The sequence below is a fragment of the Arachis stenosperma genome, chromosome 10 (genome assembly GCF_014773155.1).
Source record: "Arachis stenosperma cultivar V10309 chromosome 10, arast.V10309.gnm1.PFL2, whole genome shotgun sequence".
NCBI lineage: Eukaryota > Viridiplantae > Streptophyta > Magnoliopsida > Fabales > Fabaceae > Arachis > Arachis stenosperma.
The window spans coordinates 8,242,433-8,260,629 of NC_080386.1; the positions used below are offsets into that span (position 1 = coordinate 8,242,433).

Here is an 18,197-nt window from a genome sequence, read left to right on the forward strand (position 1 = left end):
TACGTATAAAATTTATTAAAATTAAACTTATTTTTTCTATGATTTTAGAAATTATTTTACAAAATAAAAATAAAAAATAATTTTAAACAAACTTTTGGTCCCCTATAAAATATTTATTTTTAAATTTTAGTCTCCATAGTTTTTTTCCTTTAATTGTGCTCTAATTCACCGTCAATATTTCGGTTTATCGCATCATTATTTGACTTACTATCTAAATATTCAACAAAACAAATGAATGACAAAAACTAAAATAAAAATATTAAAGTTTATCATATCAAACAATTTTTTTATAAAACTCAAAATAAAAAAATGAATATTTAAAAAAACTTATTCAAACCAAATTAGGATTTTACTACGTGTTGATTAATGGCAACAGAGCTTTGTACAACATGTGAGTGTTTCTTTAATTATGAAACTAATAGATAATTGAATACAACCTGAATCGAACCGATGACACTCTCTAGTAATTAATTTGAATAATAGTTTTGGGAATACAGAATCTGAATTAATCCGTAGACTCAAACCTTTATTAATTAAATTTTAAAAATATAAATTTAATATATATATATATATACCTTTTAGTGATTCTAACCCTAACCTAAACACATTATAGCGACAATCACCTATCGTAAGAACCCTAGCAGAGCACCCTCAGTCCCTCGTGACTTCACTGTTACTCACCCAACCAACAAATAGGCGACAGCTTCCTTTCTGTTTGCGTCTTCATCAGCATCCTCATCAGCGTCCTCTCCGTCAGCAACATCATCTTCGTGACCGTCAGCATCGTCTTTTTTGGTAGCAGTAGCATCGTCTTCTCCGTCAACGTCATCTTTTCCGTCAGCATCTTCGTCTTTCATTAGCATTGTCCTCTCGAATAGTGTGCTTTATCCAGCGTGCGTCAACAACGTCTGTGGCGTCGTCTACTCGTCAACATCGCCGTCTTCTCTGTCTGTGGTGGTCATCTTCCTCGGTCAGGTAAGGATATAGTTTTTTTAGGTTAAGCGTGAATCTTTTGTATATGTTATTTGTTAATTATTTTACTCTCTATTCAATTTTTGTTTACTTTTTATTCATGTTGATAATTTTTTTGTTCAATTTTTATTGTTTTTCAATTTTTTTGTTGAAATTCTGAATTATTAGTTCTTGTTGATAATTTTTTGCTCAATTTTTATTGTTTGTTTGTAAGTTCTTGTGAAATACTAAAATGTATAAAAAAATTGGTGTAGTTGATGATTCTGTTATGTGTTTCGTAGATTTAAAAATGGAAAAAATTAACCCTGTCAGCAACACTGTTGTTAGAAGCATATCCTCTCCAAGTGCAGCCACTATTGATTTTACATGTTTATTATATTTATAGGATTTTTAAGATAAAAATTTCGTTTTATGAATTTCTGTTTTAGATGTTTATTATTGTTTTTTATGAATTTTTGTTTTATCGGTTACCCAATTACCTGAATCGAATGAATCCGTTCTTAATCGATTTGGTTTGGTTCGGATATACACACAAAAAAATGTAAATCCGAACCAATTACCATTCAATTGGTTCGGTTCTAATTTTACCCCAAACCCAAACCAACCCGACTTGTGAACACCTCTAGTTATGAGTAACGACGTTGCTTAATTATATTGGTGAGTACCATTAAGAAAATAGATTTCTTTGGTCCCACATGTCTTTTTTATGTTTAATAATTTTAAAAATTTGATTTTTTCCGAAAATGGAAAGAGGAAAAATTGTGTTGGAAAAAATAAAGTTTATTTTTGACCTTGAGAAAGAAAGTAAATGATTAGGCAAGTTGGCCATAGTAATTGACCATACTAGGCAGTCATCGACGTAGATTTGGTCGGGAAAAAAAAAAGAGAATTTGTGCTTAGTCCATCGAATGTAACAGTCGATTTGGATTTTTTGTCCAAGTTGATCACGCTACAAAGGAGCGTGGTAGTAATGTGCAAGTTTTGGTTGTCACTGCTGTAAGGTGGGAATTTGCGTCATGAGGAGATGGTAGTAGTCGATTGTTGACAGATGTGCGTGGAAGGTGGTTCCTGCATTTGAATTCGTATAGGTCGTTCATCCTAAGGTACGTTATTTTTCAGTTTGCATTAAACGATTTCCAATAGTCTTCCATTGTTCGTAGATTTGTGTTAGCAAATATAAACCCTTATGTTTATGTAATAGAGTAAGTTTGTGGGTAGTATTTGTTATGGTGTGTGGTGTTTTCTGCTTAGGTGTCTGCTAAGATTGATTGGATTTGGTCATGTTTATTAAATGGTACATGGGCTCTGTTGCTTAAGTCGTGTTGGCGATTGTTGATTTAAAAAATAGCTTACAGGATAGATGGTTATGTTGGTTGTGGATAATAGCCTATGATAGGGGTCATTTGAGAGTTGGTAACTACTTTATGAGTGAAAAAGTCAATCATGCTTATTTGGGCATACACAATAGTGAAATTTAGTCTATGATAAGGCAATTTAAGATTGTAATTCTGTGCAGTGCCTTGTTTAGTTATCTATGATAATATGTGATTTGCATTTTAAAAAATATCAGACTTTTTTTATTTTCGGATTCAAGGGTCTTTTGAAGTGGAATCTGATACATATGAATGTGAATTATAGTAATTTTGGGTGGTATATGGAATGGATGGCAGCATTGGAATGGCTGGTTCTAATGCAGAAGGAGGGACTACGTGTACTGAATCGAATCGTTGTAATTATGATGTGGATGGTGTTTGCAATACTGATGTTGGGATTGATGGGGATGATCCATTGGTCGAGGATGAATTAGATTACGATGATGTTATTGGTCTAACTGGTGAAGACATTTGTAAGAAGGTCTTTTGTTGCGAGCAACGTGCTTATCACTTCTTTATGAGGATAGGAAAATGTCACGAATTTGGAGTTCAAAAGGGAGACTATAGAAAGAACGAGGATGGCAATTTGATAAGGAGAAGATTCTTTTTCAATAGGTCAAGTTTAAGGGCTGAAAAGCATTACCACCAAATTGATAGAAAAAGATGTTTTCGTCCTAAAACACGAACAAATGCGAGACAAAAATGTCAATATGTCTTTATCGAGAATCCCATATGTGGAATGTTAGAATGGTGAACCTCGTTCACAACCATGCGCTCACACTAAAGGTAACGGTAGACATGATTCCTGAATTTTGTCGCATTTCTGATGGTGCAAAGGCACAGATCGATGGCATGCAATGTTATGGGCAACCTACATCAAAGATCTTAGGCTACAAGGCTGGGATTAAGGGTGGGTATTCTTTACTTGGTTTCACCAAAAAGGATGCGTACAACAACATTGACAAGACAAAATGGAAAAAGAATGTTGATGGGGACCCAAATGCGGCACTCATATATCTGGAAGGAAAGGCCACCGCAGATACAATTCGATGGCTCGGTATAATCTAACAAAGGAGGGTATGCTAGCGAACTTGTTTTGGGCTGATGGAGGTAGTAGAGTTGACTACTAGTACTTTGGAGACTTGTTTGCATTTGACTCTACCTTCAAAAAGAACAAATATAAAAGGCTCTTGGTTATATTCTCTAAGTCGAATAATCACAAACAGACAACAATCTTTGGGTTTGGGCTAGGACTAGTTTTGGATGAGAGCATTTCTTCTTACTCGTAGATAATGCAGAGATTGTTAGAAATGATGTGCAAGAAGATGCCTTCTATTGTTGTCCCGGACGGGAATGACGTGATGATTGTAGCCATTCGGGAAGCATTTTCACCTGCAACACATCGTTTGCGTGTGTGGCACTTGCAGACGAATGTTACATCAAACTTAAATGATGAAATGTTTCGGGGTATGTTCTCTAAATGGCTATATGATGAAATGGGAATTGATTATTTTAAAAAAGAATGGGTGTAAGCTGCCGATGAGTATGGATTGCATGAAAAGCTATGGGCAACGTAGATGTATTGATAAACCACTATTTCATGGTTTATCTTATACTCAATTGAGTGATTTTTATCAACTCTTTACCCACTTATTCATACTATTTGCATGGTTTTACTTTTTCCTTTCTGATTTTGTGCTATGATTGAAAACATGATTCTTTGGGCTTTAAATTTGCTATGTTTAATCCTCTCTTATTACCATTCGATGCCTTGATATGTGTGTTAAGTGATTTCAGAGATTACAGGACAGGAATGGCTTAGAAGATGGAAAGGAAGCATGCAAAAGTAGAAGGAATACAAGAAGTTGAAGAAATTGCTAAGCTGTCCAGCCTGACCTCTTTGCACTCAAACGGTCATAACTTGAGCTATAAAGATCCAAATGAGACGGTTCTAGTTGCGTTAAAAAGATAACATCCGGGGCTTCGAAATGATATATAATTCGCTATAGTGGTCATACAGCAAAATAACGAGCACGTGTGAATCACGCGGACACGTTGTTTTGAAGAAAAATCAGCGTGGCAGATTTCGCCTCCAGCGATTTCTGGGCTGTTTCTGACCCAGTTTCCGACCCAGAAAACACAGATTAGAAGCTAGAAAGTGGGGGAATCCATTCATTCAACAACACAATATTTATTATTCACAATTTTAGGTTTTTAGATGTAGTTTCTAGAGAGAGAGGCTCTCTCCTCTCTCTTAGGATTTAGGATTTAGGATTTCTGTTAGTTTTAGGCTATTTCATCTTCACTCCAGGTTCAATGTTACTTTAATTTATGTTTCTCTTATACTTTTAGATACTCTAATACTTTTACTTGTATTTGACTCATGCTGCCAAATTGGCTTATGAACCCTTTCATGTTAGATTTGAATTTATGTTTAAATATAATTTGAGGTATTTCAGATTTATGATTTTTACTTAGCTTTTTATATTCTTGGCTTTAATTGATGAATTGATTAATTGGAGACACTTGAGTTATCAAACTCATTTTGATTGATAATTGTTATCATTGCTAATTAATTTGAATTCCAATAACTCTAGTCTTTTCTTAGGAATTGACTAGGATCTGAGGAATCAAATTGATTCATCCACTTAACTTACCTTCATAGTTAGAGGTTAATAAGGTGGGAGCAAAAATCTAATTCTCATCATAATTGATAAGGATAACTAGGATAGGACGTCCAGTTTTCATATCTTGTCAAGAGTTTTTCTAGTTATTAATTTATTTTTCCTGCAATTTATTTTTCCTGTTCAACCTTTCAAAACCCAAAAATATTGTTTTCCGTAACCAATAATAAATCATACTTCCCTGCAATTCCTTAAGAAAACGACCCGAGGTTTAAATACTTCGGTTATAAATTTTATTGGATTTTGTTACTTGTGACAACCAAACTTTTGTACGAAAGGATTCTTTATTGGTTTAGAAACTATACTTACAACGCGATTATTTTTGTGAAATTCTTTACCGATAGAAATTCGACCGTCAAAATGGCGCCGTTGCCGGGGAATGGCAAACGTGTGCCCTATTATTGGTTATTGTAAATATTTTCTTTTTCTTGTTTATTTATTTTTGTTTTTATTTTTAATTTTTATTAGTTACTATGAGTTCTCACCCCAATCGCTTTGAGTTTGGTTCTAATATTGTTGAAAGGAATGGAAGCTATAACAGGAACATGCATCAAGGTCAAAACAATCAAAGATGGACAGAGCCACGAGGATCTGATCAACCCTTTAGGCAACAACACCTTCCAAAATATCATGGACAACGACCATTCTACAATGCATGCCAAGACAATAGTTATGGTGGACCCTCTCGTGACAACCAACACCCACCAAATTACTATGGTCAAGAGTCATTCCGAGGTGCGTACCAAGATGATAGATATGGTGGACCCCCTTGTAGTTACCAACAAGCCCCATCATATGTCCACAAACCACCTCCTCAACATAGTTTTGAACCACCACAATCACAAGCCCCCTATCACCATTCACCCCCGTATGACCCTAACCCCTATCCACCCCAATTCCAATATAATTACTCCCAAGAACCACCACTTCCCTATGCACCATGTCCATATCCATCAACCCAAGAATCAAGGAAGCGTCTCAAGGAAACAGTGGAAAAACTTCATGCAACCCTTCGCCAACTGGATCAAGCGATCAATCGATTACCTTCCCGACGTTCGGATACCTGGTGCACGGAATTGTGATCATCAATGGCGCCATCAACATGGTACGCTCATTGCAATCTCAACTCTTCGTCACAACTCCGCACAACTAACCAGCAAGTGCACTGGGTCGTCCAAGTAATAAACCTTACGCGAGTAAGGGTCGATCCCACGGAGATTGTTGGTATGAAGCAAGCTATGGTCACCTTGTAAATCTTAGTCAGGCAGACTCAACTGGGTATAGATGATATATGAATAAAACATAAAGATAAAGATAGAGATACTTATGTAATTCATTGGTGGGAATTTCAGATAAGCGCATGAAGATGCTGTGTCCCTTCCGTCTCTCTGCTTTCCTACTGTCTTCATCCAATCCTTCTTACTCCTTTCCATGGCAAGCTTATGCAAGGGTTTCACCGTTGTCAGTGGCTACCTCCCATCCTCTCAGTGGAAATGTTCAACGCACCCTGTCACGGCACGGCTATCCATCTGTCGGTTCTCGATCAGGCCGGAATAGAATCCATTGATTCTTTTGCGTCTGTCACTAACGCCCCGCCCTCAGGAGTTTGAAGCACGTCACAGTCATTCAATCATTGAATCCTACTCAGAATACCACAGACAAGGTTAGACCTTCCGGATTCTCTTGAATGCCGCCATCAGTTCTAGCCTATACCACGAAGACTCTGATCTCACGGAATGGCTGGCTCGGTTGTCAGGCGAGCACTCGGTTGTCAGGCGATCAACCATGCATCGTGTATCAGGAATCCAAGAGATATTCACCCAATCTAAGGTAGAACGGAGGTGGTTGTCAGTCACACGTTCATAGGTGAGAATGATGACGAGTGTCACGGATCATCACATTCATCAAGTTGAAGGACAAGTGATATCTTAGAACAAGAACAAGCGGAATTGAATAGAAGAACAATAGTAATTGCATTAATACTTCGAGGTACAGCAGAGCTCCACACCTTAATCTATGGTGTGTAAAAACTCCACCGTTGAAAATATATAAGAACAAGGTCTAGGCATGGCCGTGAGGCCAGCCTCCCAAAGAGGGTTCAATCATAAAAACATGATCAAAAGCTTCTAAGATTGAAAGATGAAAACACAATAGTAAAAGGTCCTACTTATAGAAAACTAGTAGCCTAAGATTTACAAAGATGAGTAAATGACATAAAAATCCACTTCCGGGCCCACTTGGTGTGTGCTTGGGCTGAGCAATGAAGCATTTTCGTGTAGAGACTCTTCTTGGAGTTAAACGCCAGCTTTGGTGCCAGTTTGGGCGTTTAACTCCCATTCTTGTGCCAATTCCGGCGTTTAACGCTGGGAATTCTGAGGGTGACTTTGAACGCCGGTTTGGGCCATCAAATCTTGGGCAAAGTATGGACTATTATATATTTCTGGAAAGCCCAGGATGTCTACTTTCCAATGCCGTTGAGAGAGCGCCAATTGGGCTTCTGTAGCTCCAGAAAATCCACTTCGAGTGCAGGGAGGTCAGAATCCAACAGCATCTGCAGTCCTTTTCAGTCTCTGAATCAGATTTTTGCTCAGGTCCCTCAATTTCAGCCAGAAAATACCTGAAATCACAGAAAAACACACAAACTCATAGTAAAGTCCAGAAAAGTGAATTTTAACTAAAAACTAATAAAAATATACTAAAAACTAACTAAATCATACTAAAAACATACTAAAAACAATGCCAAAAAGCGTACAAATTATCCGCTCATCACAACACCAAACTTAAATTGTTGCTTGTCCTCAAGCAACTGAAAATCAAATAAGATAAAAAGAAGAGAATATGCAATGAATTCCAAAAACATCTATGAAGATCAGTATTAATTAGATGAACGGGGCTTTTAGCTTTTTGCCTCTGAACAGTTTTGGCATCTCACTCTATCCTTTGAAACTCAGAATGATTGGCTTCTTTAGGAACTCAGAATCCAGATAGTGTTATTGATTCTCTTAGCTAAGTATGATGATTCTTGAACACAACTACTTATTGAGTCTTGGCTGTGGCCCAAAGCACTCTGTCTTCCAGTATTACCACCGGATACATACATGCCACAGACACATAATTGGGTGAACCTTTTCAGATTGTGACTCAGCTTTGCTAGAGTCCCCAACTAGAGGTGTCCAGGGTTCTTAAGCACACTCTTTTTTGCCTTGGATCACAACTTTATTTCTTTCTTTTTCTTTCTTTTCTTTTTTTTTCGTTTTTTTTTCTCTTCTTTTTTTTTCGTTTTTTTTGTATTCACTGCTTTTTCTTGCTTCAAGAATCATTTTTATGATTTTTCAGATCCTCAGTAACATGTCTCCTTTTTCATCATTCTTTCAAGAGCCAACATTCATGAATCACAAATTCAAAAGACATATGCACTGTTTAAGCATGCATTCAGAAAACAAAAGTGTTGCCACCACATCAAAATAATTAAACTGTTATAAAATTCAAAATTCATGCAATTCTTATCTTTTTCAATTAAGAACATTTTTCATTTAAGAGAGGTGATGGATTCATAGGACATTCATAACTTTAAGGCATAGACACTAAGACACTAATGATCACAAGACACAAACATGGATAAACATAAAGCATAATTTTCGAAAAACAGAAAAAATAAAGACAAGGAGATTAAAGAACGGGTCCACCTTAGTGATGGCGGCTTGTCCTTCCTCTTGAAGGCCTTATGGAGTGCTTGAGCTCCTCAATGTCTCTTCCTTGCTTTTGTTGCTCTTCTCTCATGATTCTTTGATCTTCTCTAATTTCATGGAGGAGGATGGAATGTTCTTGGTGCTCCACCCTTAGTTGTCCCATGTTGGAACTCAATTCTCCTAGGGAGGTGTTAATTTGCTCCCAATAGTCTTGTGGAGGAAAGTGCATCCCTTGAGGCATCTCAGGGATCTCATGATGAGTGGGGTCTCTTGTTTGCTCCATCCTTTTCTTAGTAATGGGCTTGTCCTCATCAATGGGGATGTCTCCCTCTATGTCAACTCCTACTGAATAACAGAGGTGACAAATGAGATGAGGAAAGGCTAGCCTTGCCAAGGTAGAGGACTTGTCCGCCACCTTATAGAGTTCTTGGGCTATAACCTCATGAACTTCCACTTCTTCTCCAATCATGATGCTATGGATCATGATGGCTCGGTCTAGAGTAACTTCGGACCGGTTGCTAGTGGGAATGATTGAGTGTTGAATAAACTCCAACCATCCTCTAGCCACTGGTTTGAGGTCATGCCTTCTCAGTTGAATCGGCTTCCCTCTTGAATCTCTCTTCCATTGGGCGCCCTCTTCACAAATGTCAGTGAGGACTTGGTCCAACCTTTGATCAAAGTTGACCCTTCTAGTGTAAGGATGTTCATCTCCTTGCATCATGGGCAAGTTAAATGCCAACCTTACATTTTCCGGACTAAAATCCAAGTATTTCCCCCGAACCATAGTAAGCCAATTCTTTGGATCCGGGTTCACACTTTGATCATGGTTCTTGGTGATCCATGCATTGGCATAGAACTCTTGAACCATTAAGATTCCGACTTGTTGAATGGGGTTGGTAAGAATTTCCCAACCTCTTCTTCGGATCTCATGTCGGATCTCTGGATATTCACTCTTTTTGAGTGAAAAAGGGACCTCGGGGATCACCTTCTTCAAGGCCACAACTTCATAGAAGTGGTCTTGATGCACTCTTGAGATGAATCTCTCCATCTCCCATGACTCGGAGGTGGAAGCTTTTGCCTTCCCTTTCCTCTTTCTAGAGGTTTCTCCGGCCTTGGATGCCATAAATGGTTATGGAAAAACAAAAAGCAATGCTTTTACCACACCAAACTTAAAAGGTTTGCTCGTCCTCGAGCAAAAGAAGAAAGAAGAGAGTAGAAGAAGAAGAAATGAGGAAGAAGGGAATGGCTTTGTGTTCGGCCAAAGAGGGGGAGAAGTGGTGTTTAGGTTGTGTGAAAATGAAGGAGTGAAGTTGGGTTTATATAGGAGAGGGGGGGCTCATGGTTCGGTCATGTATGGGTGGGTTTGGGAGGGAAAGTGGTTTGAATTTGAAGGGTGAGGTAGGTGGGGTTTTATGAAGGATGGATGTGAGTGGTGAAGAGAAAGATGGGATTTGATAGGTGAAGGGTTTTTGGGGAAGAGGTGTTGAGGTGATTGGTGAATGGGTGAAGAAGAAGAGAGAGGGTGGTGGGGTTGGTGGGGATTCTATGGGGTCCACAGATCCTGAGGTGTCAAGGAAAATTCATCCCTGCACCAAATGGCATGCAAAAACGCGTTTTGAGCTAATTCTGGCGTTAAACACCGGGCTGGTGCCCATTTCTGGCGTTTAACGCCAGGTTCTTGCCCTTTCCTGGCGTTTAACGCCAGTCTAGTGCCCCTTTCTGGCATTAAACGCCCAGAATAGTGCCAGATTGGGCGTTAAACGCCCATCTGCTAGCCTTACTGGCGTTTAAACGCCAGTAGGTTCTTCCTCCAGGGTGTGCTGTTTTTCTTCCTATTTTTCATTCTGTTTTTGCTTTTTCAATTGATTTTGTGACTTCTCATGATCATCAACCTACAAAATAAAATAAAATAACAAAGGAAAATATATAAAATATAACATTGGGTTGCCTCCCAACAAGCGCTTCTTTAATGTCAGTAGCTTGACAGAGGGCTCTCATGGAGCCTCACAAATGCTCAGAGCAATGTTGGAACCTCCCAACACCAAACTTAGAGTTTGAATGTGGGGGTTCAACACCAAACTTAGAGTTTGGTTGTGGCCTCCCAACACCAAACTTAGAGTTTGACTGTGGGGGCTCTGTTTGACTCTGATTTGAGAGAAGCTATTCATGCTTCCTCTCCATGGTGACAGAGGGATATCCTTGAGCCTTAAACACAAAGGATCCTTCATTCACTTGAATGATCAGTTCACCTCCATCAACATCAATCACAGCCTTTGCTGTGGCTAGGAAGGGTCTGCCAAGGATGATAGATTCATCCATGCACTTCCCAGTCTCTAGGACTATGAAATCAGCGGGGATATAATGGTCTTCAATCTTTACCAGAACATCCTCTACAAGTCCATAAGCTTGTTTTCTTGAATTGTCTGCCATCTCTAGTGAGATTCTTGCAGCTTGTACCTCAAAGATCCCTAGCTTCTCCATTACGGAGAGAGGCATGAGGTTTACACTTGACCCTAAGTAACACAGAGCCTTCTTGAAGGTCATGGTGCCTATGGTACAAGGTATTGAAAACTTCCCAGGGTCTTGTCTCTTCTGAGGTAATCTCTGCCTAGACAAGTCATCCAGTTCTTTGGTGAGCAAAGGGGGTTCATTCTCCCAAGTCTCATTTCCAAATAACTTGTCATTTAGCTTCATGATTGCTCCAAGGTATTTAGCAACTTGCTCTTCAGTGACATATTCGTCCTCTTCAGAGGAGGAATACTCATCAGAGCTCATGAAAGGCAGAAGTAAGTCCAATGGAATCTCTATGGTCTCATTTTGAGCCTCAGATTCCCATGGTTCCTCATTGGGGAATTCAGTGGAGGTCAATGCACGCCCATTGAGGTCTTCCTCAGTGGCGTTCACTGCCTCTCCTTCCTCTCCAAATTCGGCCATGTTGATGGCCTTGCACTCTCCTTTTGGATTTTCTTCTGTATTGCTTGGAAGAGTACTAGGAGGGAGTTCAGTAATTTTCTTGCTCAGCTGTCCCACTTGTGCCTCCAAATTCCTAATGGAGGACCTTGTTTCAGTCATGAAACTTTGAGTGGTTTTGATTAGATCAGAGACCATGGTTGCTAAGTCAGAGTGGTTCTGCTTAGAATTCTCTGTCTGTTGCTGAGAAGATGATGGAAAAGGCTTGCCATTGCTAAACCTGTTTCTTCCACCATTACTGTTATTGAAACCTTGTTGAGGTCTCTGTTGATCCTTCCATGAGAAATTTGGATGATTTCTCCATGAAGAATTATAGGTGTTTCCATAGGGTTCTCCTAGGTAATTCACCTCTTCCATTGAAGGGTTCTCAGGATCATAAGCTTCTTCTTCAGATGAAGCATCCTTAGTACTACTTGGTGCATTTTGCATTCCAGACAGACTTTGAGAAATCAAATTGACTTGTTGAGTCAATATCTTGTTCTGAGCCAGAATGGCATTCAGAGTATCAATCTCAAGAACTCCTTTCTTCTGATTAGTCCCATTGTTCACAGGATTCCTTTCAGAAGTGTACATGAATTGGTTATTTGCAACCATTTCAATCAGCTCTTGAGCTTCTGTAGGCGTCTTCTTCAAATGAAGAGATCCTCCAGCAGAGCTATCCAAAGACATCTTGGACAGTTCAGAGAGACCATCATAGAAAATACCTATGATGCTCCATTCAGAAAGCATGTCAGAAGGACATTTTCTGATCAATTGTTTGTATCTTTCCCAAGCTTCATAGAGGGATTCTCCATCCTTCTGTCTGAAGGTTTGGACTTCCACTCTAAGCTTACTCAATTTTTGAGGTGGAAAGAACTTTGCCAAGAAGGCATTGACTAGCTTTTCCCATGAGTCCAGGCTTTCTTTAGGTTGTGAGTCCAACCATGTCCTAGCTCTGTCTCTTATAGCAAAAGGGAATAGCATAAGTCTGTAGACCTCAGGGTTAACCCCATTAGTCTTGACAGTGTCACAGATTTGCAAGAACTCAGCCAAAAACTGATGAGGATCTTCCAATGGAAGTCCGTGAAACTTGCAATTCTGTTGCATTAGAGAAACTAATTGAGGCTTAAGCTCAAAGTTGTTTGCTCCAATGGCAGGGATAGAGATGCTTCTCCCATAGAAATCGGGAGTAGGTGCAGTAAAGTCACCAAGCACCTTCCTTGCATTGTTGTCATTGTTGTTGTTTTCGGCTGCCATGGGTTCTTCTTCTTTGAAGATTTCTGTTAGGTCCTCTGCAGAGAGTTGTGCCTTAGCTTCTCTTAACTTTCGCTTCAGGGTCCTTTCAGGTTCAGGGTCAGCTTCAACAAGAATGCCTTTGTCTTTGTTCCTGCTCATATGAAAGAGAAGAGAACAAGAAAATGTGGAATCCTCTATGTCACAGTATAGAGATTCCTTGAGGTGTCAGAGGAACAGAAAATTAGAAGGAAGAGGTAGAAGAATTCGAACTTAGTGAGATAGAGTTCGAATTGTGCATTGAGGAGGAGTAGTACTTCATAAATAGAAGGATGTGAGAAGAGGGGAAGAGCTTTTTCGAAAATTAATTAAAAAGATTTTAAAAGCATTTTGAAAAACTTTAATTTGATTTTTGAAAATCAAGAGTGAGAAAGGGATCAAGTAATTTTTTGAAAAAGATTTTGAAATTAGAAATCAAAAAGATTTGATTGAAAATTATTTTGAAAAAGATGTGATTAAAAAGATATGATTGAAAAGTTATAGTTTTAAAAAGATATGATTGAAATGATATGATTTAAAAACAATTTAAAAAAAATTGATTTTAAAAAAAATCAATGACTTGGCTAACAAGAAAAGATATGATTCAAACATTAAACCTTTCTCAACAGAAAAGGCAACATACTTGAAATGTTCAATCAAATCATTAATTGTTAGCAAGTATCTTTGAAAAAGGAAAGAAATTGATTTTGAAAACATTTGATTGAAAAGATATGATTTGAAAAAGATTTGATTTTGAAAAACTTTGAAAACTTGAAAAAAAATTGATTTGAAAACAAAATCCTCCCCCTTGTGCCATCATGGCGTTAAACGCCCAGAATGGTGCACATTCTGGCGTTTAACTCCCAATGCACTACCTTTTTGGGCGTTAAACGCCCAACCAGGCACCCTGGCTGGCGTTTAAACGCCAGTCTGTCCTTCTTCACTGGGCGTTTTGAACGCCCAGCTTTTTCTGTGTAATTCCTCTGCTGCATGTCCTGAATCTTCAGTTCCCTGTACTATTGACTTGAAAATAGAACCAAGATCAAATAAACAATGCATGCAAGACACCAAACTTAAAATGAGACACTAGACTCAACAGGAAACATAAAATATTTTTGGTTTTTATGATTTTGAAATTTTTTTTTGGATTTTTCGAAAATTATATGGAAATAGAAAATAAAGGTTTCAAAATTCTTAACGAGAATTCCAGGAATCATGCAATGTTAGTCCAAAGCTTTAGTCTAAAGGAATTAGACATGGTTAGCCAAGCTTTAGCAGGACATTGCATTCAAGAGCTAAATTGATGAGAATCAATCAGCTTTGGTGATGGTAAGAACATCACCTTGAAACACTAGAATTCACTCTTAAGAATTCTGAAAAATACCTAATCTAAGCAACAAGATGAACCGTCAGTTGTCCATACTCGAACAATCCCCGGCAACGGCGCCAAAAACTTGGTGCACGGAATTGTGATCATCAATGGCGTCATCAACATGGTACGCTCATTGCAATCTCAACTCTTCATCACAACTCCGCACAACTAACCAGCAAGTGCACTGGGTCGTCCAAGTAATAAACCTTACGCGAGTAAGGGTCGATCCCACGGAGATTGTTGGTATGAAGCAAGCTATGGTCACCATGTAAATCTTAGTCAGGCAGACTCAACTGGGTACAGATGATATATGAATAAAACATAAAGATAAAGATAGAGATACTTATGTAATTCATTGGTGGGAATTTCAGATAAGCGCATGAATGCTGTGTCCCTTCCGTCTCTCTGCTTCCTACTGTCTTCATCCAATCCTTCTTACTCCTTTCCATGGCAAGCTTATGCAAGGGTTTCACCGTTGTCAGTGGCTACCTCCCATCCTCTCAGTGGAAATGTTCAACGCACCCTGTCACGGCACGGCTATCCATCTGTCGGTTCTCGATCAGGCCGGAATAGAATCCATTGATTCTTTTGCGTCTGTCACTAACGCCCCCCCTCAGGAGTTTGAAGCACGTCACAGTCATTCAATCATTGAATCCTACTCAGAATACCACAGACAAGGTTAGACCTTCCGGATTCTCTTGAATGCCGCCATCAGTTCTAGCCTATACCACGAAGACTCTGATCTCACGGAATGGCTGGCTCGGTTGTCAGGCGAGCACTCGGTTGTCAGGCGATCAACCATGCATCGTGTATCAGGAATCCAAGAGATATTCACCCAATCTAAGGTAGAACGGAGGTGGTTGTCAGTCACACGTTCATAGGTGAGAATGATGATGAGTGTCACGGATCATCACATTCATCAAGTTGAAGGACAAGTGATATCTTAGAACAAGAACAAGCGGAATTGAATAGAAGAACAATAGTAATTGCATTAATACTTCGAGGTACAGCAGAGCTCCACACCTTAATCTATGGTGTGTAGAAACTCCACCGTTGAAAATATATAAGAACAAGGTCTAGGCATGGCCGTGAGGCCAGCCTCCCAAAAAGGGTTCAATCATAAAAACATGATCAAAAGCTTCCAAGATTGAAAGATGAAAACACAATAGTAAAAGGTCCTACTTATAGAAAACTAGTAGCCTAAGGTTTACAAAGATGAGTAAATGACATAAAAATCCACTTCCGGGCCCACTTGGTGTGTGCTTGGGCTGAGCAATGAAGCATTTTCGTGTAGAGACTCTTCTTGGAGTTAAACGCCAGCTTTGGTGCCAGTTTGGGCGTTTAACTCCCATTCTTGTGCCAGTTCCGGCGTTTAACGCTGGGAATTCTGAGGGTGACTTTGAACGCCGGTTTGGGCCATCAAATCTTGGGCAAAGTATGGACTATTATATATTTCTGGAAAGCCTAGGATGTCTACTTTCCAATGCCATTGAGAGCGCGCCAATTGGGCTTCTGTAGCTCCAGAAAATCCACTTCGAGTGCAGGGAGGTCAGAATCCAACAGCATCTGCAGTCCTTTTCAGTCTCTGAATCAGATTTTTGCTCAGGTCCCTCAATTTCAGCCAGAAAATACCTGAAATCACAGAAAAACACACAAACTCATAGTAAAATCCAGAAAAGTGAATTTTAACTAAAAACTAATAAAAATATACTAAAAACTAACTAAATCATACTAAAAACATACTAAAAACAATGCCAAAAAGCGTACAAATTATCCGCTCATCAATACCCCAGGAACCCCCATGGCTTCATGTGGACAATCTAACAATGAACGTAGCATGAAGGAGATACTAGAAACTCCGGTGGACAGTAAGGAGCATGACTTTGTACTGGAACAATTGGAGGAAGCCAAAATTATCGAAGAAGAAGAATTGGTTGAAGACTTAGGAGATACTGAACCTCCATGGGAATCCAGTGTTGTAGAAAATTCCGTCAAGGAAGTTACAATTGATGCTAAGGAGGATAGTGCACAACCCCCAAAGCAGGTATCCTATGAAGAACTGGACGGAACAACTCAAGACGTTAGTTTTCTTGATAATGATAATCATGAGTCAAGTTCTCCTAGTAACGAACTTGCATCCGCAAGTGACTTCTTTGAAACAGAAGAACCTTTCCCAAGTGAATACGAAGATGATGTTGAGGTAGATTTTTCTCAACCTCCAACTTATGACTTGAGTGATGAGGAAGAAATCGAAGACTTTGATCAAGACGTGGTTGCAATTGAAGAAGTTTGCAATGAAGTGGAGGAATTCACAGAAGGATACAAGGCAGGAGAGCTTGCAAGACCACTGGAAACACCTATTCCAAGGCCATTACCACCCAATACCAACTTCATGTGGGTAACATCCTTAGCCTTTATTTTTATTTTTCCACTTGAATATGGTTTGCTTGAAACAGATGGCCAGCTTAGAGCTCTCTGCGGCTTTAAGAGTAAGAGAAAAATGGTTCGTACTCAGAGCTGGTACGCAAGATCTAATAAGATTCCACGCTTCAATTTGAAGTGCAAGGATTGGTGTAGAGTCCGATCGAGTGGGTCTCAGAAGCTGTTTGGTCATTTTAGTGAGAATCTGAATTCTGCACCACCCGGTTGGAAAAATCCAGATCAAGACAAAAACGGATGTAAAAGTAAGGTCTGGGACCCCGGAATTCATTCTGGCAATCAGCACTCTTGGGACCTAGTCATCTACTTTGACTTGCTTGAAGGCTTTATGTGCCTAGTTTGGGATCCCGGAGGCTACTGGAATTCCAAACATTGGTGGAGATTTTTGGATGAATTCAAGCACAAGCCACCATAACAGGGAGCTCACCAAATGTCCAACTTAAGGACTTTAACTAAAAGTGCTAGGTGGGAGACAACCCACCATGGTATGATCGTTCCTTTTTCAATTTCAATTTTTATCTCGTTTTGTTTGTTTTTAAGTTTTATTCTATTTTATTTTATTTTATTGAACCTGGAATTATTCATAACATCCATATCAGCATTGCATTCTGCATACTGCCCAAAAAAAGACCCCACGCGTTCGCCTGGGCCACGCGTGGGCGTCGATTGCAAATCGGCATCAAGATCCAACGCCCAAAAAGTTGGGTTGGAATCGTACGGCTAGTGTGCGTTAGGCACAAATTGGGCCACGCGTTCGCATCAGTGACGCGATCACGTCATTTACACTACACACACACCACGCGAAAAGCGTGGGCGACGCGTACGCGTCGCGTGGATATTATGGCCCCCTAAATGGAAAGAGAGAGTTGCGCCAAAACGACGCTGGAATTGTGCGTTTAGCACAATTTCAAGCGACGCGTTCGCGTGTTTCACATGTACGCGTCACTTACGTTATACCTCACTCACGCGATCGCGTCAATGACGTGTCCGCGTCATTCCCTTTCCACCTCAATCACGCGATCGCGTGCTCCACGCGTTCGCGTGGATTTGAATCCACTAACCCAACCCACGCGAAACCCTAACCCCCATCGCATCAACCCATTCTCTTCTCCCCTCCCCCTCTGCACTCTCTCTTCTCCCCTACACAACTACCACCACCGACCAGCCACCCAGCACCGCCGCGCCGTGCCTTGGACACGAGAAGAAAAGAAGCAGAGAGTCACGCGAAAGCGTGGCTGGAGGCGTAGCTGGAGGCGTGCCTTAGGCACAAGCATGCCCACGTGAACACGTTGCAAACGCGCCCGCGTCATTTTAGAAAATAGCCTCCCCACGCGTGCGCGTCACCCACGCGCATGCGTGACCCTGCAAAATCGACGTAAAGAGGTATATGGCAGCAAGTTATGATGGAGTGGTGCTGGAATGATGCTAGAAGCACAAGCCCTACCAC

At 39.9% G+C, this 18,197-nt stretch overlaps 1 protein-coding gene and 1 non-coding gene across 2 annotated transcripts; both read left to right on the forward strand.

Annotated features, from left to right (window-relative positions):
• The first annotated feature begins 2,631 nt into the window (after nucleotides 1-2,631).
• LOC130956698 (uncharacterized) lies at nucleotides 2,632-3,413 on the forward strand. The gene is made up of 2 exons (XM_057883708.1): nucleotides 2,632-2,960; nucleotides 3,092-3,413. Exons 1-2 carry the CDS (start codon nucleotides 2,632-2,634, stop codon nucleotides 3,411-3,413), a joined length of 651 nt encoding a protein of 216 aa, XP_057739691.1.
• An 8,998-nt stretch (nucleotides 3,414-12,411) lies between these two features.
• Nucleotides 12,412-12,519, forward strand: LOC130959547 (small nucleolar RNA R71). The gene has a single exon (XR_009078620.1). It is a non-coding gene; the product is annotated as a small nucleolar RNA R71 (small nucleolar RNA).
• The last annotated feature ends 5,678 nt before the right edge of the window (nucleotides 12,520-18,197 follow it).